The sequence below is a fragment of the Pristis pectinata genome, chromosome 38 (assembly GCF_009764475.1).
Source record: "Pristis pectinata isolate sPriPec2 chromosome 38, sPriPec2.1.pri, whole genome shotgun sequence".
NCBI lineage: Eukaryota > Metazoa > Chordata > Chondrichthyes > Rhinopristiformes > Pristidae > Pristis > Pristis pectinata.
Genome location: NC_067441.1, coordinates 1,095,609 through 1,118,920, shown reverse-complemented (window position 1 = coordinate 1,118,920; position 23,312 = coordinate 1,095,609). Strand labels below are relative to the sequence as shown.

The 23,312-nt window shown below is 55.0% G+C and overlaps 1 protein-coding gene across 1 annotated transcript; it reads right to left on the bottom strand.

The window, feature by feature from the left end:
- Positions 1-564: 564 nt before the first annotated feature.
- Positions 565-18,002, bottom strand: zfpl1 (zinc finger protein-like 1). Its single transcript, XM_052045251.1, has 7 exons — positions 17,834-18,002; positions 16,611-16,722; positions 8,761-8,954; positions 6,617-6,692; positions 5,637-5,792; positions 2,057-2,198; positions 565-1,298 (listed from the first exon to the last, which is right to left on the bottom strand). Exons 1-7 carry the CDS (start codon positions 17,933-17,935, stop codon positions 1,112-1,114), a joined length of 969 nt encoding a protein of 322 aa, XP_051901211.1. The 5' UTR covers positions 17,936-18,002; the 3' UTR covers positions 565-1,111.
- Positions 18,003-23,312: the final 5,310 nt, after the last annotated feature.

Below are 23,312 nucleotides of genomic sequence, written 5' to 3'. Positions count from 1 at the left end.
CGGGCGGGCTATTCCGCAAGGGGAGGTATGGCAAAGGACCCGCACAGAGGGTGGGGGAGAAGCTCGGGGCTCGGAACCCTGCCCCACCTTGGAGCCTCTTGAACCACAGATCGCCAGCTCGGTCTTGTGGGGAGGGGCACCTTTTAACAGCAAGCCGAGAGGAAGATTGGTGGGGGGGGGGGGGTGGGGAGGAGAATTATGGGCCCATTTAACCAGTTAACCAAGAAAGGTAGTGCGACAGCAGCTGTGTACGTGGGCAATATCTACAGCCAGTGAACCTGGGTTCAACAGAGACGCAGGGGACGGCACCCCCTACAATCCAGAGCAGCAAACAACCTGCGGGTCGAGCAGCATCCGTGGGGGGAGAAGAACTGTCGAGCCCTGCACTAGGACTGAGAGTGGGGAGGGCGGATGGGCGGTGTGGGGGGGGGGGGGGGGGTGCAACATGGGCCAGTGGTGCAAGACAACAGGTCTTACAATCTTAAGGTGGAGTCACACCCCCTCCCACGATCCACCAATCACCTCCTGGCCCCCTTCTCACCGCTCCCCCCTCCCCGTTACACAGGCCACCCCCCCTCCCCGATGAAAAACACGACGACGCTGGAGGAACTCAGCAGGCCAGGCAGCATCCGCGGAGAAATGCAGGCGGTCAACGTTTGGGGTCAGGACCCTCCTTCAGCGGTGATGATAGGAAGAGGGGAAGCCCGATATACAGGAGGGGAAAGCAGAGCAGTGATAGGTGGACAAAAGCGGGGAGGTGGGGTGGGGTGGGGTGGGGTGGGCACCCTGCTCTTCCCTCCTGTATCCTCAGTCCTGCGTCACATCCAGATTCTGCAGTCCGTGGTTTCCCCGCTTCCTGCCCAGTCCTGGGACAGGCTTTCAGACCGAGACGTCGACAGTTCCACTCCCCACACCACCAGCCGAGGGCTGCCCCGCCACCGTCCGCTACGTGACCCCCACAACGCGGGGGCGGGGGGGTCAGCCCTCGCCCCCTCCCCCCCACTCCTCGCGGGGAATGCGGTCTCTCCAAAGGGCATCCAGTTCGGTCCCATCCGGCGCCGAGGGATCCCCCGTCGACCAGCACCCCTTCCCCCCACCCCCCTGACACTGACTACTCGGCCCCCACCTGGATGTGGGGGTTCTGCATAAGGTCCCAGTTGGGGTCGTTCTCCACGGAGGCACGGCCGAGCCGGGACATGACGACCACCAGGGTGAGGAAGGCCAGCACGCCGACCACCAGCACCGCCAGCAGGCGCTGCAGCCGGGACAGGGGCCGCCTCTTCGACGCCGTGGTGTTCCTGTCGGGAGGAGAAGGGTGAGAGGCACAGGAGAAAGCCCTGGGGTGTGGGGCGCGTGGGGAGAGGGCTGGGGTCCGCCCCTCTGTGTTACCGTGATACCGTCTGCATTTATGTAGCACCTCATGGGAGTAGAATGAGAGAAAGTATGTGACAGGACGGTGTAGAGGGAGCTTCACCCTGTGTCTGACCCCAGGAGTGCGTAATGGGACGGTGTAGAGGGAGCTTCACCGTGTCTGACCCCGGGAGTGCGTAACGGGACGGTGTAGAGGGAGCTTCACCGTGTCTGAACCCGGGAGTGCGTAACGGGATGGTGTGGAGGGAGCTTCACCGTGTCTGACCCCGGGAGTGCGTAACGGGACGGTGTAGAGGGAGCTTCACCCTGTGTCTGACCCCAGGAGTGTGTGATGAGGTGGTGTGGAGGGAGGTTCACTCTGTGTCTGACCCCAGGAGTGTGTGACGGGACGGTGTGGAGGGAGGTTCACTCTGTGTCTGACCCCGGGAGTGTGTGATGGGACGGTGTGGAGGGAGCTTCACTCTGTGTCTGACCCCGGGAGTGTGTGATGGGACAGTGTGGAGGGAGGTTCACTCTGTGTCTGACCCCGGGAGTGTGTGACGAGACGGTGCGGAGGGAGCCTCACTCTGTGTCTGACCCTAGGAGTGTGTGACGGGACGGTGTGGAGGGAGGTTCACTCTGTGTCTGACCCCGGGAGTGTGTGACGGGGCGGTGTGGAGGGAGCCCCGTCCTGCCCTGCCCCTACCTGAACCAGCGGGCGAACCAGGTGAGAGCTGGCCGTCTGCGGTACTTGTCGTCGTCGAAGTCGAGCTGCACGGCGGTCGACCTCGCTGTGTCCCGAGCGATGGTGTCGTAGACCTTCCTGGGCGAGGACACATGGGCTGTCCCTGTGTCGGAGGAAGGGGTGTGGGGGGAAAGCGTGGTCACTGAACAGCCACAGGATGACCAGCAACAGAGGAGTGCAAGGGGCTCGGGGAGCGAGGGGGGTGTGGGGGGAAATCGGAGCCGGATTTTTCCAACGTCCCAGTCGGACCTCCTCCACCCCAGCCGCTCCCAGTGACTCCGGGGGCTGGGGGCTCACTGGGTCCCCTCGCCCACCTGTCTGGGGTACTGGGGAGTGGGGTCTGGCGGAGGTGGTCCTGAGGCAAGTCTGTCCCGCCCAGCCCGGCTCATGGCTCCGTGTCCGGGCAGCTGGAGAAGTCGGGAAGTCTCGGGCCAGCTGAGAGGGGAAGCAGTGGGTGGCAGCCATTCGGCCCCTCACTCTCCTATCCAGCGGGACTGCGGCCGGTCCCGTCTCGGCTCTTTCCTGCCCATTGAACCCTCGCATTGATTCACCAGGATGTTGCCTGGACTTGGGGGCCTGAGTTACAAGGAGAGGTTGCAGAGACCAGGACTTTATTCCCTGGAAAGTAGGAGAGTGAAGGGTGACCTGATAGAGGTGTATAAGATCATGAAGGGAGTAGACAGAGTGAAAGCATACAGTCCTTTTCTCCAGGGAGAGGGAGTTCAAAACAAGAGGGTGTAGGTTTAAGATCAGAGGCGCGAGATTTAAAAGGGACATCAGGGGCAGCTTCTTCACACAGAGGGTGGTGCGTATTTGGAACGAGCTGCCAGAAACAGTGGTTGAGGCGGGCACATCAGCAACGTTTAAAAGCCATCTAGATAAGTCCATGGATAGGAGAGGTTTAGAGGGCTATGGGCCAAACACGGGCAGATGGGACCAGCCCGCTGGGCAACACAGTTGGCATGGACGAGCTGGGCTGATGGGCCTGTGTCCCTGCTGAGTGACTCCATGACTCCTCTACTCTCCCAGCCTCGAATTCATCCAGTGACTCCCCCTCCACAGCTCCCTGGGGGAGAGAGAACTCTAAAGGTTTATCACCCTCAGAGAGAAGAAATTCCTCCCCATCTCTGTCTGAGGTGGGATTCTGTATCTCTGATCCCTGGTTCCAGATATGCACCACTCCCCCCCCCCCCCCCCCCCCCCGGGAAAACATCTGCCCTGTCACCCCCTCTCCCAGAGCCCATCACTCCCATCTAATCCCCTCTCGTCTGTCTGAACTCCACTGAGATTGGCCCAGCCGTTCCTCGGGACAGTGCAGAGGGCCCTGAGCTTCCTGGCCCTGCCACCCCCATCCTCCGTCCCACTCCCCCCCCCGTCTGTCGGTGACCCCCTGAGCCATCACACCGAGGCCCGACAGCGGCTCACCTTCTGCCTGGGCACGTTTACGGGCCCAATATCGAACCCTCCAACTTCAGGTCACTGCCTCTTTCATTCACAAGAAGAGAAACTCCTGGAAACCCGCAGCAGGTCAGGCCGCGTCTGTTCTGACCAAGGTTCTCTGACCTGAAACTTCAACGGTTTCTCCCCACCCACCCCCGCAGATGCTGCCTGACCTGCTGAGTGTTTCCAGCATTTTCCGAGTCGGAGTCATACAGAATGGAAACAGGCCCTTCGGCCCATGCTGACCTAAGCCAGTCCCATTTGCCCATGTTTGGCCCATATCCCTCTAACCCTTTCCAATCCACGTACCTGTCCAATGTTGTTATTGTACCTGCCTCACCCACTTCCTCTGGCAGCTCGTTCCACACACCCACCACCCTGTGGGTGAAAACCTTGCCCTTTAAATCTTTCCCCTATTTAAGGAGTGTTGAAGGATATCTTCAACCTCTCCCTGCTGCAGTCGGAGGTTCCCACCTGCTTCAAAAGGGCATCAATCACACCGGTGCCCATGAAGAGCAGAGTGAGCTGCCTCAACGACTGTCGCCCGGTAGCACTCACATCTACTGCAATGAAGTGCTTTGAGAGGTTGGTCATGACTAGAACTAACCCCTGACTACGCAAGGACCTGGACCCGCTGCAATTTGCCAACCGCCACAACAGGTCTACAGCAGACGCAATCTCACTGGCTCTCCACTCAGCTTTGGAGCACCTGGACAACAGCAAAACATACGTCAGGCTGGTGTTTATTGATTACAGCTCGGTGTTCAACACCATCGTCCCCTCAGTACTGATCACCCAGCTTCAAACCTGGGCCTCTGTACCTCCCTCTGCAACTGGATCCTCGACTTTAGTAAGGCGTTTGACAAGGTTCCCCATGGTAGGCTCATCCAGAAAGTCATGAGGCATGGGATCCAGGGAAACTTGGCTGCATGGATTCGGAATTGGCTTGCCCACAGAAGGCAGAGGGTGGTGTTAGATGGAGTGTATTCTGCCTGGAGGTCGGTGACCAGTGGTGTTCCTCAGGGATCTGTTCTGGGAGCCCTGCACTCTGTGGTTTTGAGAATGATTTGGATGAGGAAGTGGAGGGTGGGTTAGTGCTCCAGCCTTCAGCAACTTGTGTCTCCGAATTAAACTTCTTGATCCAAATGACAGACTGGTTCATCATTGAATCACACAGCACGGAAACGGGCCCTTCGGCCCAACTGGTCCATGCTGACCAAGATTCCCATCTAAGCCGGTCCCATTTGCCTGTGTTTGGCCCATCTGAACCTTTCCCGTCCGTGGACCTGTCCAAGTGTCTTTTAAATGTTGTTAATGTACCTGCCTCACCCACTTCCTCTGGCAGCTCGTTCCACATACTGACCACCCTCTGGGTGAAGAAGTTGCCCCTCAGGTTCCTATTAAATCTCTCCCCTCTCACCTTAAACCTGTGTCCTCTAGTTCTCGATTCCCCAACCCTATCGATACCCTTCATGATTTATCCACCTCTAAGGTCACCCCTCAGTCTCCTACACTCCAATGAATAAAGTCCCAACCTGCCCAACCTCTCTCCATAACTCAGGCCCTCGAGTCCTGGCAACATCCTCGTGAATCTCCTCTGCATTCTCTCCAGTTTAATGACGTCTTTTCTACAGCAGGGTGACCAGATCTGTACACAACCCTCCAAGTGCGGCCTGACCGATGTCCTGTACAACTGCAACATCACCTCCCAACTCCTGTACTCAGCACCCTGACTGATGAAGGCCAGCGTGCCGAACGCCTTCTTCACTGCCCTGTCTACCTGTGACGCCACTTCCAGGGAACCGTGTATGTACCCCAAGGTCCCTCTGAATAAACTCCGAGCCAGCCCAATCTCTCCCTGTAACTCAGTCCCTCGAGTCCTGGAAGCATCCTCGTAAATCTTCCATAGACAGGATCCCATTGAGGAGGCAGGGGTGGGAGTGGGTGTTGGGTGTCATTGGCTGAAGCCCCTTGCTGGGTGAGCACTGGGGGGATTGGGGGGGAGTGGAATCAGGAGGTACAGGGGCTGTGCCCTCGCACAGACGCTGGAGGGAGGGAGATCGGGAAGGGACAGAGGGTCTGTGGCAGGGTCCGGGCTCACCTGTACTCATGGAGATAGCCTCGCTCCCGGGCCCCACATCCTGGGCACGCTCTGCCTTGGTGTTACCACCTGGATCCTCCCTGTACTCCTGCAGGGAGGTGAAACTGCTCGACGGAAGCGCCGGGCTCCTCGCTGTGTGGTCACCCACGCCATGAACTGCAGGGAGAGCAGAGGGTAAGGGTCAAAGGTGGAGGGAAGGGGGGGTGATATGGGGCAGAGTGAGAGGTGGGGAGGGCGCGGGGAGGGCGCGCGGATGGGAAAGGGAGCGGGGGGAGGGGGTGCGAGGGGAGAGGGCGGGGAGGGGACGTGGGGGGAGAGGGGGCACTGGGGGGGGGGTGGCGCGGGGAGGACCCTCAGTAACAATGGCCCCCACCCTTCCCCCTCCCTACCAATGGGCCTTGTGAGCTGCTCGGCTGCCCCGACAACACAGGGCAACACAGCCGCCCCTCTGTGGCCCCTCCCCCCCCCCACATCCACCCTGGCCCCTCTCTCTCCCCCCCAACCCCTCCCCTCCCCTCCACCCACCCCCTACCCCTCCCCCCCAACCCCTCCCCTCACCTACCCCCTAACCCCCACCCCAACCCCTCCCCTCCACCCACCTACCCCCTACCCCTCACTCCCAACCCCTCCCCTCACCTACCCCCTACCCCCACCTACCCCCTACCCCTCACCCCCAACCCCTCCCCTCACCTACCCCCTACCCCTCCCCTCCACCCACCTACCCCCTACTCCCCACCCCCAACCCCTCCCCTCCACCCACCTACCCCCTACCCCTCCCCTCACCTACCCCCTACCCCCCACCCCCAACCCCTCCCCTCCACCCACCTACCCCCTACCCCTCACCCCCAACCCCTCCCCTCACCTACCCCCTACCCCCCACCCACAACCCCTCCCCTCCACCCACCTACCCCCTACTCCCCACCCCCCCCCAAACGGGGGGGGGGGGGGGGGGAGGGGGGGGCGAGAGACCTGGGACTTGCCTGAGAAACTGGACCAGTCGGTGGCGTCGGTCGTGTCCAGCGACTCCTGCTCCTGCGACAACTCTTCTTCCTCAATCTGCAGGGAGGGGTCCGGGGTGGGGGGAGACAACAGGGGACACTGAGCCCGAGGCAAGGGGGGGCCCCCTGTCCAAGGGGAGGGACGTCCGGGGGCAATGAGGGTGGGGCTCTGGTGCTCACAGGGTCTGTCCCCCAGGGCAGCGGTTCAGGGGGGTGCCTGTACCCAGTGGTGGGTGCACACACACACAGGGTGTAGGCGTGAATTATCGGCACACACGTGACCCCCTCCCGCCTGTGTCGCCAGTCTGATGGAGTCACACTGCACACAGACAGGCCCTTCGCTCCATCAAGTCCATACTGACCACTAAGTTCCACCTCCACTCAGCCCTGCCCGATACCCTGACTGCTCTCCTGCGCCAGGACCGTGTGTGTGTGTGTGTGTGTGTGTGTGTGTGTGTGTGTGTGTGTGTATAATCACACGCATGTCTGTCTGTGTGTCTGCATGTTTGTACGCATGTGTGGGCAGGCACGTGTGTGTGAGTGCATGCTTGGATGTGTGTGTGCATGAGTGGGTGTATGTGCGTGTTTGTGTACGTGTGCGTGTTGCTTGTTGTGTGCATGAGGGTGTTGGTGTAACTGTGCATCTATGTTTGTGTGCATATGTGGCATTTGTATGTGCAAGCGTGCATTTCTGCGCATGTGTGGGTGTGTGCATGTGTGGGTGCGGCATTTTGCGTGCATTTTTGTGTGCCCACACACGGGGTGTATGTGTGTGTATGTATGTGCCTCTGCGTGAACGCGTGTGACTTTGCATATGTGTGTGTGTGCATGCACACTCGTGTTCGCACGTGTGTGGGTATGTTTGTGCATTCGCATGTACGTGCAGGTAAGCGTGCGCATCTGAATGGGCATGTGTGCACGCGCATATCTGTATATGTCTGCCCACAAATGTTCCCACAGGTGTGTGTGTGCATGTGCACTCATGTTCATGTGTGCGTGCACATGTGTATGTGCACGTGTGGTCGTGTGTGAGTGCGTGTATGCCTGAGTGTCCGTGTGAGTAATTGTGTGCATGTGCCCGTGTTTGTGCCTGCGTGTGTTTTTGTGTGTATGAATTTGTGTGCACACAAGTGCCTGTGTGTGCACATGTGTGCATTCCTGTGTATGTGCATGTGAGTGCACATTTGTATGCATGTATGAATGCGTGTGAGTGATTGTGTGTGGATGCACTTGTGTTTGTACCAGTGTGGGTGTGCATGCATGCTTGTGCACATGTGCATGTACGCGAATGTGTGTATATGCACGTGTGTGCACATGTGCGTGCTTGTGTGCACGTGTGTATGTGCCTGCATGTTTGTGTGTGAATGTGTGTGCATATATTTGAACATATGCTTCTAAGTGTGCACATGTGTGCATGTTAATGTGTGAGCGCATGTATGTGTGCACACATGCATATGCGTGAGCATCGTGTTTGTATGTCTGCGTGTCAGTGTGTGCGTCAGTGAGTGTTTGTGTCTCTCAGTGTGTGTGTCGTCAGTGTGCGCGTGTCTGTGTGCTGTGTGTGTCTGTAGTCAGTGTGTGTGTGCCTGTAGTCAGTGTGCGCGTCTGTGCGCTGTGTGTGTCTGTAGTCAGTGTGTGCGTGTCTGTGGTCAGTGTGTGTGTGTCTGTGGGTGTTTATCTATGTATTATGTATATTAATTATTAATACATATACCACACACTTACAGGCACGCACAGGTACACACACACACACACACACACACACACACACACACACACACTTTACTCTGGCACCTCAGAGCCCCCTCACTGACTCTCCCTGCTCGTTCTCGACGCCCCTGGCCACAGCTGCCACCGAGCTGCCCCACCCTCCCCACTAACCCACCCCAACCCTCCCCGCCCTCCCACCCCGACCTCCCCGTGACCCCCTCTGCCCCACCCCAACCTCCCCGTGACCCCCTCTCCCCCACCCCGACCTCCCCGTGACCCCCTCTCCCCCACCCCAACCTCCCCCGTGACCCCCACTCCCCCACCCCAACCTCCCCACTCCCCCCACCCCGCCATCCCCCTGCCCCCACGCCCCTAGTCTGGCTCCTTCTGGCCCGCGCGACCCTCCCCCCCGTTACCAGTGGGAGGCCGAGCCCGGCTCTCGCCCAGTTGACGGTGCTGAGCCTCTCCTTCAGCACGCTGGCCACGGGGCTGACCATGTTGGCGGGGGGGAAAACGGGACCACTGCAGCTGGGGCACTGGTAGCCCGCGGGGGCCGTGTTCTTCGGCAGCCGGGCCGCCATCTCGTTCAGGCAGGACCAGTGGAAGAGGTCTGGCGACGAGAGAGGAAACACAACGGCATCAAGTCAGGGGTTCAACCCAGAGCAAGGAAAGCCACCAACTCACTGCTTCACTCCTCACCACTGGGGGTGTGTGTGTATCCATCTGAGTGGGTCTGTATCTGTGCGTGTCTCCGTCTGTGTGTGTCTGTGTATCTATGCGTGTGTGTGTGAGTGCGTCTGTGTGAGTGTGTGAATCTGTATCTGTGCGTGCCTGTGTGCGTCTATGTGTGTGTGCATCTCTATCTGTGTGTGTGTGCGTCTATGTGTGTGTGTGTGTGTGTGTGTGTGTGTGTGTGTCTCCGTGTGTGTGGAGTTTGAACGTTCTCCATGACTGCGTGGGTTTCCCCTGGGTGCTCCGGTTCCCTCCCACATCCCGATGATGTGCGAGGTTGGTGGGTTAATTGCCCCCCTGGTGTGTGGGTGAGGGGTAGAATCTGGTGGGGGGGGGAGTTGATGGGAAGGTGGGGGGAATAAAATGGGATCAGTGTAACTGGGTGGTTGGTGGTCAGCATGGACTGGGTGGGCCGAACGGCCTGTTTCATTGTTTTATTCACTTAGGGGATGTGGTCGTCATGGGCAGAGCCAGTGTTTAACTGCCCGTCCCTCGTTACTTCTCGAACCGCTGCAGCCCTTGAGGTGTGGGTGCTCCCACGGTGCTCCAGGGTTTAGACCCAGTGACGGTGAAGGAACGGCGATACGTTTCCCAGTCAGGGTGGGGTGGGGCTCGGAGGACAACTTCGCGGGGGTGGTGTCCCCTGCACCAGCTGCCCCTTGTCCCTCCAGCTGGCAGAGGTGGTGGGTTTGGAAGCTCCTGTCTGAGGAGTCTCGGTGAGTGGCCACAGTGCCTCCTGGATCCTGACCCCTCCATGTCTGTGACTCTCAGAGGCTGGACCGCCAACGTACCCGGTGGGCAAGCTCGTGCTTTTGAGGGAGAGCAGTTTTCGAGGCCCCAGTCACAAAACCCTCGGACATGTTGCATGGTTGTGACATACAATCGGATCAGCCAGGACGGACAAGACGTTGCAAGGAACGGCTGATGGAATTTAACTTGGACAAGTGCGAGGGGTTGCATTATGGTCAGTTAAACCAGGACAGGACTTACATGGTGAATGGCAGGGCCCTGTGGGGGGTTGTAGAACAGAGACACCCAGGGGTACAGGGACATGGTTCCCCGAAAGTGGCGTCACAGGTAGACAGGGTGGTGAAGAAGGCGTTTGGCACACTGGCCTTCATCGGTCAGGGCAGAGTATAGGAGTTGGGAGGTCACATTCCAGCTATACAAGACGTTGGTGGGACCACACCTGGGGTGTTGTGTGTGGTTCTGGTCGCCCAGCTACAGGAAGGGTGTCATTAAGCTGGAAAAGGTGCAGAAGGGATTCACAGGGACGTTACCAGGACTGGAGGGCTTGAGTTATAAGGAGAGGCTGGACAGGCTGGGACTGTTTTCCCTGGAGCGAAGGAGGCTGAGGGGTGACCTTATAGAGGTTTATAAAACCATGAGGGGCATCGATAAGGTGGATGGTCACAGACTTCTCCCCAGGGTCGGGGAGTCTAAAACCAGAGGCACAGATTTAAGGTGAGAGGGGAAGGATTTAAAGGGGACCCGAGGGGCAACTTCTTCACCCAGAGGGTGGTGGGTGTGTGGAACGAGCTGCCAGAGGAAGTGGGTGAGGCAGGTACAATAACAACATTTAAAAGACACTTGGACAGGTCCACGGATGGGAAAGGTTTGGAGGGATATGGGCCAAACGCGGGTAAATGGGACTGGCTCGGATAGACAGCACGGCTGGGTTGGGCAGAAGGGCCTGTTCCTGTGCTGTGTGACTCTGTGACTTGGGGGAAGTGCACTCTGACCAACAGTGACTGTGAGCCTGTGCAAACAAACAGCAAATCCGACTGTGTAATCACTGCCGTCGGACTCTGCCTTCAGAGATGTTTTCTGTTCACCTTCCAACTGCTCAAGGTCCAAGGTAATGAAGCTGAGATTGATAAACATCACGAAAACAAAGAAAACTAGGAGTGCAGACTGTCTGCTCTCTGTGCAACAAGGCTGTGGTCTGACCTTGCCCTCAGCTCCACTTCCCTGCCTGTCCCCTGTAACCCTCGAGGCTCCCATCACCAAAAATCCATCTCGGTACTGAACACAGAACATAGAACAGTACAGCTCAGGAACAGGCCCTTCGGCCCATGGTGTTGTGCTGAACTAATTAAACTAGTAATTAAACACCTAACTAAACTAATCCCTTCTGCCTGCACGTGGTCCACATCCCTCCATACTCTGCACATCCATGGGCCTGTCTAACAACCTCTTAAACCCCTCTATCATATCTGCCTCCACCCCCACCCCTGGCAGCCCGTTCCAGGCACCCACCGCTCTCTGTGTAGAAAACCTGCCCCACACATCTCCTTTAAACTTCCCCCCTCTCTCCTTAAATGCATGTCCTCTAGTATTAGACATTTCTACCCTGGGAAAAAGATACCGGCTGTCCACTCTATCTGTGCCTCTCATAATCTTATAAACCTCGATCAGGTCTCCCCTCAGCCTCCACCGCTACAGAGAAAACAACCCAAGTTTGTCCAACCTCTCCTTATAGCTCATGCCCTCTAATCCAGGCAGCATCCTGGTGAACCTCTTCTGCACCCTCTCCAAAGCCCCCACACCCTTCCTGTAACGGGGCAACCAGAACTGAACGCAATACTCCAGATGCGGCCTAGCTAAAGTTTTATAAAGCTGCAACATAACTTCCCGACTCTTGAACTCAGTGCCTTGACTAATAGAGGCATATGTCTTCTCAACTTGTGCAGCCACCATCAGGGAGTGATGGACTTGGACCCCAAAATCCCTCTGCACATCAACACTGTTAAGGGTCCTGCCATTAACAGTGCACCGTCGCTCTACATTTGGATCTCCCAAGGTGTAACGCCTCACATTTGGCCGGGTTAAACATTTCTGCGCCCACATCTGTAACTGATCCATATCCCGCCGTATCATCTGGCAGCCTTCTGCACTATCCACAGCACCACCAATCTTCATATTATCTGCAAACTTACTAACCCACCCATCCACGTTTTCATCCAGGTCACCTGTACGTATCAAAAAAAGCAGAGGTCTCGGTACGGATCCCTGCAGAACACCACGAGTCACAGACCTCCAGCTAGAATAAGTCCCATCAACCACTACCCTCTGTCTTCTACGGGCAAGCCAGTTCTGAATCCAAATGGCCAACTCACAGCGGACCCCATGCATCTTGAACTTCTGGATGGGCCTCCCATGAGGGACCTTGTCAAAGGCCTTACTACAATCCATGTAGACAACATCCACAGCTCGACCTTCATCAATCACCCTCGTCACCTCGGCAAAAAACTCAATCCACTTAGTAAGGTACAACTTGCCCTGCACAAAGCCATGCTGACTGTCCCTAATTAGGCTGTGGTTTTCCAAATGCTCACAAATCCTATCCCTAAGAATCCTCTCCATTAGTTTCCCCACCACTGACGTGAGACTCAGCGGTCTATAGTTACCAGGATTATCCCTGTTTCCCTTCTTGAATAATGGAACATTAGCTACTCGCCAGTCCCCCAGGACCTGGCCTGTGGCTAGAGAGGTCACGAAGATCTTGGTCGAGGAACATATTCGGAGACTCTGCTTCCCCAGCTTTCTGGGGGAGAGACGAATTTGAATTCCAAAGATTCACCACCGTCAGAGAGAAGGAATTCATCCCCACCTGTATCTGAAATAGAATTTTCTCCCCTTAATCTGTTCAAAATACCCCTTATGGGGGGAAGACTTGAATGTTTTCCCCTCAGTATTCACCCTCTGCAGTCAGGAACTTTCAGCAAGAGAGGTTCAACTCCCCGTGAACCAAAACAGAAAATTCCATCCCAATGTGCTGAGGAATGCTGGCAGGGAGGGAGATTCTCTGCTGACCATAGAGTCTCACAGCAGGGAAACAGGCCCTTCGGCCCAACTCGTCCGTGCTGACTGTGTTGCACAGCCAGCTGGTCCCATCTGCCCACATTTGGCCTGTAGCCCTCTAAACCTCTCCTATCCATGGACTTATCTAGATGGCTTTTAAATGTTGCTGATGTGCCCACCTCAACCACTGTTTCTGGCAGCTCGTTCCAAATACGCACCACCCTTTGTGTGAAGAAGCTGCCCCTGATGTCCCTTTTAAATCTCTCGCCTCTGATCTTTAACTGATGCCCTCTTGTTTTGAACTCCCCCTCCCTGGGGGAAGGACTGTGTGCTTTCACCCTGTCTATGCCCCTCATGATCTTATACACCTCCATCAGGTCACCCCTCAATCTCCTACGTTCTAGGGAATAAAGTCCTGGTCTACACAACCTCTCCTTGTAACTCAGGCCCCTGAGTCCAGGCAACATCCTGGGAATTCTATTCTGCACTCTTTCCAGTTGTAAGCTGAATGGGATCCTGAAGAATGTTTTTATACAAAGGCAAGATTTTACACCATAGGACATGGAACAGTACAGCACAGGAACAGGCCCTTCAGCCCACAATGTTGTGCCGGACCAATTACATTAATAATCAAATGCCCAACTAAACTAATCCCTGCTGCCTGCGTCACGTCCGTATCCCTCCGTTTCCCTCACATTCATGTGCCTAAGAGCTTCTTAAACCCCTCGATCGTATCTACCTCCACCCCCACCCCTGGCAGCCCGTTCCAGGCACCCACCACTCTCTAAAAAAACTTGCCCCACACATCTCCTTTAAACTCACCCCCTCTCACCTTCAATGCCTCAATCAGGTCTCCCCTCAGCCTCCGTCGCTCCAGAGAAACCAACCTCTCCTTATAGCTCATGCCCTCTAATCCAGGCAGCATCCTGGTGAACCTCTTCTGCACCCTCTCCAAAGCCTCCACATCCTTCCTGTAATGGGGCAACCAGAACTTAATGCAATACTCCTGATGCAGCATAACTAAAGTTTTATGCTCTACGGTCCAGCTGGGTGACATTCACCAGAGGCTGACAAGCCAACTAATAGATAACAAGATATCCACTCCTGGTGCCTGCAATCCTCAGAAGCGGTAAACACCAGAATTATGGAGACACAAGAGACTGCAGATGCTGGGATCTGGAGCAAAAATCAAACTGCTGGAGGAGCTCAGCAGGTCGAGCAGCACCTGTGGGAGGAAAGGAACTGTCGACGTTTTGGGTCAAGACCTTGCAAAGGTGTAGAGGGAGCTTCACTCTGTGTCTGACCCCGGGAGTGTGTGACGGGACGGTGCGAAGGGAGCTTCACTCTGTGTCTGACTCCGGAGTGTGTGATGGGACGGTGTGGAGGGAGCTTCACTCTGTGTCTGACCCCGGGGGTGTGTGACGGGACAGTGTGGAGGGAGCTTCACTCTGTGTCTGACCCCGGGGGTGTGTGACGGGACGGTGCGGAGGGAGCTTCACTCTGTGTCTGACTCCGGGAGTGTGTGATGGGACGGTGTGGAGGGAGCTTCACTCTGTGTCTGACCCCGGGGGTGTGTGACAGGACAGTGTGGAGGGAGCTTCACTCTGTGTCTGACCCCGGGGGTGTGTGACGGGATGGTGTGGAGGGAGCTTCACTCTGTGTCTGACCCCGGGGGTGTGTGATGGGACGGTGTGGAAGGAGACACAATAGACTGCAGATACTGGGATCTGGAGCAAAAATTAAACTGCTGGAGGAAATCAGTGAGTTGAGGGGCATGTGTGGAGGGCGGAGGGGTGGTGGGGGAGGCATTGTTTACGCTTTGGGTTCTGATACAGGGTCTCGACCGGAAACACCAACAATTCCTTCCACCCCCCCCAAAAGATGCTGCTCGACCTGCTGTGTTCCTCCGGCAGGTTTTTACACTGGAATTATCACCAGATCCATGCGCCAACCTTTCAGAATTCAGATAAGCTCAAAACCTTTCCCCATCGAAGCAATTAAACATTAAATGTGTCTCTAACTGACGGGTCAGGGCTGTGGAGCATGATGAAGATGGCGCAGTCAAAAGGGATGCACATGTCAATGAAATCATCAGTGGGGTGATGTTTAGACTGTGAAATGAGGAACCAGGGCAAACTTGAAGGGGAACTGCAGAGAGAGCAGAGTCAGAGAGAGTCGATCATGTGTTCAAGAGCTGGTTGCAAAGGAACAGCAGACTGAGTCAGTCGTTTATACAGGGTCAGCCAGACAGATGTCCTCGGCCTCAGTTGAGGGTTAAGTCTGGACGACACGGAGGTCACATCAGTCAGAATCAGGTTTATTATTACTGACTTAGATGACATGAAATCTGTCGTCTTGCAGCTTAAGTACAGTGCAGAGACATAAAAACTACTGGAAAGTACACAACAGTTTGGGCTGTTTTACAATTACATGGAGTCATGGAGTTGTACAGCATGGGATAAGGCCCATTGTGTCCATGCCGGCCAAGGTGTACATTCAAGCTAATCCCATTTCCCAGCACTTGGCCCTTGTCCGTCTAAACCCCTGTCATCCATATACCTGCCCACATACTTCCTCAATGTATCTGATGTACCTGCCTCACCCACTTCCTCTGGCAGCTGGTTCCGTACACAGTATCTACCACCCGCTGGGTACAATAGCTGCCCCTCAGGTTCTTAGTAAACCTTTCACCTCAAACCTTACAACAAGGTCCTCTAGGTTTCAATTCCCCAACCCTGGAAAAAAGACCACTCATCCTATCTATGCCCCTCATGATTTTACGTACCTCTATGAGATCACCCCTCAGTCTCCTGCGCTCCAAGGAGTAAAGGCCCGGGCTGTATAGCCTTGCCCCAGAACTCAGGCCCTCGGGTCCTTTGGTAAGCTTTGGTAATTTCAAATAACATTTAATGTCATGTTTTTGCAGTGTTTGTATTTACATTTCTTTATCTGCGGTATTTGCCCGGCTTTAGTGAACCTTTCTGAAGAGTTCTGGGCTGTGCTGACCTCCGAGCACACCTGGACAGCACCCTAGAGCACACCTGGAAGCACACCTGGACAGCAATCTGGGTCAATTCCTTTCAGAATCCTCCAGGTTTCAATCAGATCACCTCTCCCTCATCTATCCATCTGGATTAACCTTTCCTCAAGCATCGATTCCCCTCGTCATGGGGATCAACCACTGAACCTTCTCCCAACTACCTCCAACGCAAGTGCAGCCTTCTTTGAATACAAGACCAAAATTCACAGTGTCATAGAGCCAGGAATCAGGCCCTTCGGTCGATGCCAACCATTGAGCACCTACCCACACTGATCCGATTCTATTTCCCATCAATTCTCTCCAGATTCTACCCTGGACCGAGGGGGGCAACCGACAGCGGTCGATTAACCCACCGACCCCGCACGTGGTTGAGACGTGGGAGGGAACCGGAGCCCCCGGGGGAAATCCACGCGGTCACAGGGAGAACGTGCAAACCCCCCACACACAGACAGACAACACCAGAGGTCGGGATCGAACCCAAACCTGTCTGCAGTGCTCTGGGTGAGGCCTCACTGATGCCCTGTGTAGTCACAGTAAGACTTGCCTATACTGATATCCCATTGCCTTTGTACCTTCAATAATTCAATGCCTGGCTCGATGTCTGTGAGGGGGTGTGGGGAGGGGGGGTGCGAGGGAGCATGGGGTGCAGCGGCGGACAAGCTAAACTGGGGAGGAGGAGGCAGCACTCACCATAACAAACGAGCCGGACCGTGTCATCATCGGCGAGTGGAGCATTGCAGAGCCGACAGCTGGGACTGTAATCGCTGTCCTGGAGCCACTGGAGATACGACTGGACGATGCACTGTGGTGGGGAGACAGGTTAAATGTGGCAGTTACACAGTGGTGCTGAGCTGTCACTGTGCTGGACATAGCTGGACCTGTAATAGTCACAACAGCACGGAAACAGGCCCTTCGGCTCAACGTCCATGCCGACCACGATTCCCATCTAAGCCAGTCCCATTTACCCGCATTTGGCCCATATCCCTCTAAACCTTTCCCATCCGTGGACCTGTCCAAGTGTCTTTTAAATGTTGTTAATGTCCCTGCCTCACCCACTTCCTCTGGCAGCTCGTTCCACATACTGACCACCCTCTGGGTGAAAAAGTTACCCCTCAGGTTCCTATTAAATCTCCCCCCTTAAACCTGTGCCCTCAAGTTCTTGGTTCCCCAACAATGGGGAAAAGACTGAGTGCATTCACCCTATCGATGCCCCTCGTGGGTTTATACACCTTGATGAGGTCACCCCTCAGTCTCCTACACTCCAATGAATGGAGTCCCAGCCTGCCCAACCTCTCTCCATAACTCAGTCCCCTGAGTCCTGGCAACATTCTCATAAATCTCCTCTGCCCTCTTTCCAGCTGAATGATGCCTTTCCTGTAATAGGGCGAACAAAACTGTACTCAGTACTGTTTCAACACAATAATGAACTGAGTCACTGGCTGGACCCCTAACACTCTGGGTCACTGGCTTGATCACTGGCTGGGCTCCTAATGAATTGAATCACTGGCCCAATCACTAACACACTGCATCACTGGGCTCCTCACGAACTGAACCACTGGCCTGACCCCTAATGCACTGGCGCACTGACCCACGGGATCCCATTCCACTGGCTCACTGGCCCGGTCACTGTCCCACTGGATTGCCATTCCACTGACCCAATCGCTGACCCACTGGCTCAGTCACTGACCCACTGGATCCCCCCCCCTGTCCCACTGGATCCCATTCCACCGACCCACTGACCCAATCGCTGACCCACTGGACCCCCCTCCACTGGCTCACTGGTCCGGTCACTGACTCACTGGACCCCCCTGCCCCATTGGCCCGGTCGCTGACCCGCTGACCCAATCACTGACCCACTGGACCCCCCCCCCCCGTCCCACTGGCCCGGTCACTGGATCCAGTGGCGGCCCCACCTTGCTGTGCTTGGAGATCAGGCAGTGCTCGCACACGTTGACGCGGTGCTCGAAGCAGAAGAGGTTGGTGACGCGGCGCTTCGGACACTTGCAGAGCCCCATGGCCGCCACTCGGCCCGTCCGCCGCCGCCTCTCCCTCCCGACCGCCCGACCGCCCGCTGCCACGTCTCTTCCGGGTGCCGGCGCGCACTGATGACGCCGCGGTCCGTCCCCCGGCGCCTTCCCCCCGCCCAGAGCCGGCGGACTGCGAGCGCGGCACCAAGCGGCCGGGGAGATTGGTTCCTGGGGTCCCTCAGGCGGGGGGGGCAGAGGCGACCTGTGCACAGCAAGCTCCCACCAACAGCAGTGATTGGCTGGAGGCTGCAGGGTGGGGGGGGTCTGGGGGCAAAGGAAACCTGTGCACAGCAAGCTCCCACCAACAGCAGTGATTGGCTGGAGGCTGCAGGGTGGCGGGGGGGGGTCTGTGGGCAGAGGCAACCTGTGCACAGCAAGCTCCCACCAACAGCAGTGATTGGCTGACTTGAGCAGGTGGGGTAAATGTTGACCTCAGGGCACCAGGGAGGGGAGCAGGGAGAGTGTGTTGCCTTCCAAGCTGAACAACTGCCATCGTTCCAGAAATCACACCTCTATCCCCAGTTACAGATCAGCTGCAGCCTGACCGGTCGCATCACGGTCTGCTCAAGGTCAAAGTCGAGTTTACTGCCAGATGCACAAGTCCGTGTGTGCACGGGTGCAGTGAGAACTTTCCTGCAGCAGCTTCACAGGCCCAAAGCATCAGATAAGCAGCATTCACAAGAAAAACATAAACTGTACACAACTTTTACAAGAAATAACCACGGGTAGAACAAGAAAGAACAAAGTCTATTGTATTGCAAAGTGGGCATAGTGTTGCTATATTGAGGCAGTTATTAAGGTTCAAGAAGAGAATGGTTGAAGGGTAGCAGCTGTTCTTGAACTTACTGCCCGGCAATTCGAATGCACAGGAACGAATGAAGCTGCGGAGAGCAGTGGACTCTGCCCAATGCATCACGGGCACATCCCTCCCCACCATCGGGAGTATCTACAGGAGGCGCTGCCTCAAGGAGGCAACGTCCATCATCAAAGATCCCCACCATCCGGGCCGTGCCGTCTTCTCACAGCTCCCGTCGGGCAGGAGGTACAGAAGCGTGAAGTCCCCACACCACCAGTTTCAGGAACAGCGACTTCCCTTCAACCATTCTGTTCTTGAACCAATGGACACAACTGCGAGCACTCCCCTTTGATGCTTTTGCTATTTTGACAGTCATACAGAAGAGTAGCAGGTTGGAAGGTGGACAGGCAGCTCCGTTCATCCTGTACAGAAGGATTGAGCCAAGTGGCCTCCACCTCCTGTCCATGTTTTCGACGTATGAGCCTAAAGTGGCACAAAGAAGGTTGAAGGACTTGATAGAGGAACAACTGGTTTCGACAGGGTAGCTACAGGGAAACTACTGGGATGCAGTGGGTCGAGCCGCTGCCTCACTGCTCCAGAGACCCGGGTTCGATCCCGACCTCCGGCGCTGTCTCTCTGCGTGTGGAGTTTGCACGTTCTCCCCGTGACTGTGTGGTTTTCCCCCGGGGTGCTCTGGTTTCAAGTTTGAGTTTATTGTTGTCACAGACATGCATACGAAGGGTATAAATGCCATGAAAATGAGTCTTTTTACAGCAGCACAGTACATTATGAGGACAAACAGAAGTTAACTTAAAGTAACATAAATTATTCATAACTTACATGTGTGCAACATGAACAATAAAACATAACAACCAGTGCAAGATTGATAAAATGGACCTCACAATCCACCTCGTTATCACCTTGTACCTTATTGTCTGCCTGCACTGCACTTTCACTAAAGTCATTCACTGCTTCAGGCTATAACTTCCAGCAAACATCATTCACTGGAACAGCCCCTCATATTCCACCCCCCCCCCACCCCCTGGGGGGCTACACCCCGACAGCACGGACACTGAATTCTCCAACCTCAGGTAACCTGCTCCCCCTCTGTCCCTTCCCCCACCCCTGATCCACCCAGTTCCTCCTCCCACCCCACCCCCATCACCCTCTCTGCCCTCCCCCACCCACTCCATCCGCCCACCGCCCACACACCCCTCCCACTGGGTCCCCTCCCCACTGTTCCCACCTGCCCTCCCCACCTCCCTTATGTGGTTCCAGGCTCCACCTTCCCCTCCCATCAGATCCCACCACCTGCACCCATCACCTCCCAGCCTCCGGCACCATCCCCACTCCCCCCTCCATCTGCCGATCACCCCCCCTCACCTGGATCCACCCATCACCTGCCAGCCCTTGCCCGCCCCTTCCCCCCACCTCTTTACACCGACCGCCTCCCCTCTGCCCTTTCAGTCCAGGGGAAGGGTCTCGACCCGAAACGTCGACTGTCCCTCCCCCTCCACAGACGCTGCCCGACCCGCTGAGTCCCTCCAGGACCTGGCGTGTTGCTCAGGTTTCAGCCTCTGCAGTCTCGTGTGTCCTCACGCACTGTTGATTGTTTCACCTTGTCCCAGGTGACCACGATGAAGTGATTGCGTCCTTTATGCTGCATTTTTTCCATACGCCAAGTGAGAGCACGTCATCATTCCCGATCTCCCCACTCACATGACGCATCATGTGGCACAGTTAATGGTCCTTGAATGTCAAAATGCCACCTTGGTTCATAGGCTGCAACGTCTTCAGTGTTTGATGGCAAAAAGACCGCCCTGATGTTGCTTCATGTATGGCCGGCGGACTCTGGGTGACCAGGAGCATTGGTGGCCATCAATAAAGCCTTATTATCCAAGCTCTGCTCCTTAAGGTAGGAATGTCCAACGTATCCTTTCATCTGCTCGCTGACATCCAGGCCTTGCTGCGTGACCTGTAGCACCTCTTGTACCATTATGGACTTGTCTCTGATTGCGTTTCTTTTGCACTAACGCCTTGTGCAGTTTTTGTTTTGTGTGTTGTCTGAACCTATGTGCCTGTGACGCTGCTGCAAGCAAGTGTACCTGCTCCTCACCATACTTGTGCACATGACAGTAAACTCCACCTGAGTAAACTGGCAGGGCTACTTTTGATCAGCCGTTCAAAGTCCTGGGGTTTTCCAAGTGTTAGATAGGACATGGTTTAAACTTGAAATCACCACTTGAATTGCCCCCAAGAACAAGGTCATACAATTAATGACTGCTTCAAAAGCTGATCCAGAATTTTTGGTCCAGGATAAGAAGGTGTGTTCTGGTAAACTCTTCCAACCAAGTTCTAACTCATCAAAATTACACACTTGCTCCAGTGCAGAGCCCTCATCCTTCACAATCCTCTGCCACCCTTCAGGATGTTGCTGGGAAGTAGCGATCTCTGCACTGACGACCTCTGTGGCCATCTAGCCCAGCTGCAAGTTATAACGTTTGCAAACATGGTTAAACCACTCGTTGTTAACAAGAAACACTTCAGCTGGCTGCTTCCAGCAGAAGACCTGTCGCTTCACCCGATCACCCAACAGGCTGTTGCTTAAGGTCCTACCAGATGACGCGTACCTTCTCCTGGATGATGCCAGGGAGGGAGGGCGATGGCAGCCATTTTGATCCTTGATCCATAATATCTCTTCCTCTCATGATGTTATGGCAAGGACCAACAGCCATGGTAGCCTCTCCTAAGCTTGTCGCTATTTCTATCTTTCCCCACGACGGTGGCGATTGTCGACTCCGCCATGCCAAGTGGCAATGGCAGAGGTCTTCTCTCTGCTTTCCTTCCTTTCCACAGTGTCCAGCTTCACACCCACTACCACGACTCCCCTTTCCTTTGCTGCAGGAGATGGTGGACTCGATTCCGAGGGCCTGGATGTCGTACTCATCGCAAGAGCTGATCAGAACACTGCTTCGCTTTGGAAACCTGTGCGTGTGGAACGCCAAGATCTTGCCAGATGTGAAACACTCTCTCACCCTTCATTGCAGTGAACCAGACCTTCTGTGAAGCTACAAATTATATTCATTTGTCCTCTGTGGTCCTCTGCCCGGGATGGCAAGAAACTGCAGAGAGTTGTTGACACAGCCCAGCGCATCATGGACAACAGCCTCCCCTCCTTGGACTCTGTCTTTAACCTCTCGCTGCCTTGGCGAAGCAGCCGACATAATCAAAGACCCCACCCACCCGGGTCATTCTCTCTTCTCTCCTCTTCCATCGGGTAGAAGATACAGGAGCCTGAGGGCACGTCCCACCAGGCTCAAGGACAGCTTCTATCCCACGGTGATAAGACTATTGAACGGTTCCCTCATACAATGAGATGGACTCTGACCTCACGATCTACCTCGTTATGACCTTGCTACCTGCACTTCTTCTGTGGCTGTGACACTTTACTGTTTCTTATTGTTTTTACCCTGTACTACCTCAATGCACTGTGTAAAGAATTGATCTGTACAAACAGTATGCAAGACAAGTTTTTCGCTGTACCTCTGTACAATTGACAATAATAAACCAATTCCAATATATCCAGTTAACAAAGGGGATCATGTTCTAACAACTCTTTCTGGCCGCTGCCTGTAAGGAGTTTGTACGTTCTCCCCGTGTCTGCGTGGGTTTCCTCCGGGTGCTCCGGTTTCCTCCCACATTCCAAAGACGTACGGGTTAGGAAGTTGTGGGCATACTATGTTGGCGCTGGAAGCGTGGTAACACTTGTGGGCTGCCCCCAAAAGATGCACCTCACTGTGTGTTTTGATGTACATGTGACTAATAAAGATACCCTATTCTGTGGTAAACCTTTCTGCTTTGCAGGAGCTACAAGTTGCATTGGATGGTGAGAAGGACCAAAGCAAAGCCAACCTCCCAGCAGAGTGGCAGTAAACCAAGCTCAGGCTGGCTTGTTCGGAAGTTGTTGGGCAGGAGTAAGAGCACAGGAGCTTAAAAGGGTTTGGAATAAGAGCTTTTCTAGAGACTTGGAAGAAAATTCTTCATTTAGTCAATACATCTTCAATGTGTGCCAGACACTCGTTGTTACAGTTTAAGGTAGTCCACAGGACCCATACGCCCAAAGATAAGTTAGCTCGTTTTTATAACCATATAAATCCTATATGTGACAGATGTAAATCGAATGTGGCTTCTTTGACACATATGTTTTGGTCCTGTCCTCTTCTGGAAAAATATTGGAAAGACCTTTTTAACATTATTTCAAACGTATTGAAGATTGATTTACAACCTCACCCTATCACTGCAATTTTTGGATTACCAAGGATAGAGTCTGGCCATTTACCTCCTTCCGCTAACCATATGATTGCCTTTGTTACGTTAATGGCCAAACGATCCATTTTGCTTAACCGGAAGGATCCAATACCCCCTACTACTTTCCAATGGTTTTCTCAAACTATATCATGTTTAAACTTGGAAAAAATAGGAGCGGCACTGTTGATCCTTTGCTTAAATTTGAAGATGTTTGGAGCCCATTTATTCAATATTTTCACATGATGTAGATCCCCTTTCAAT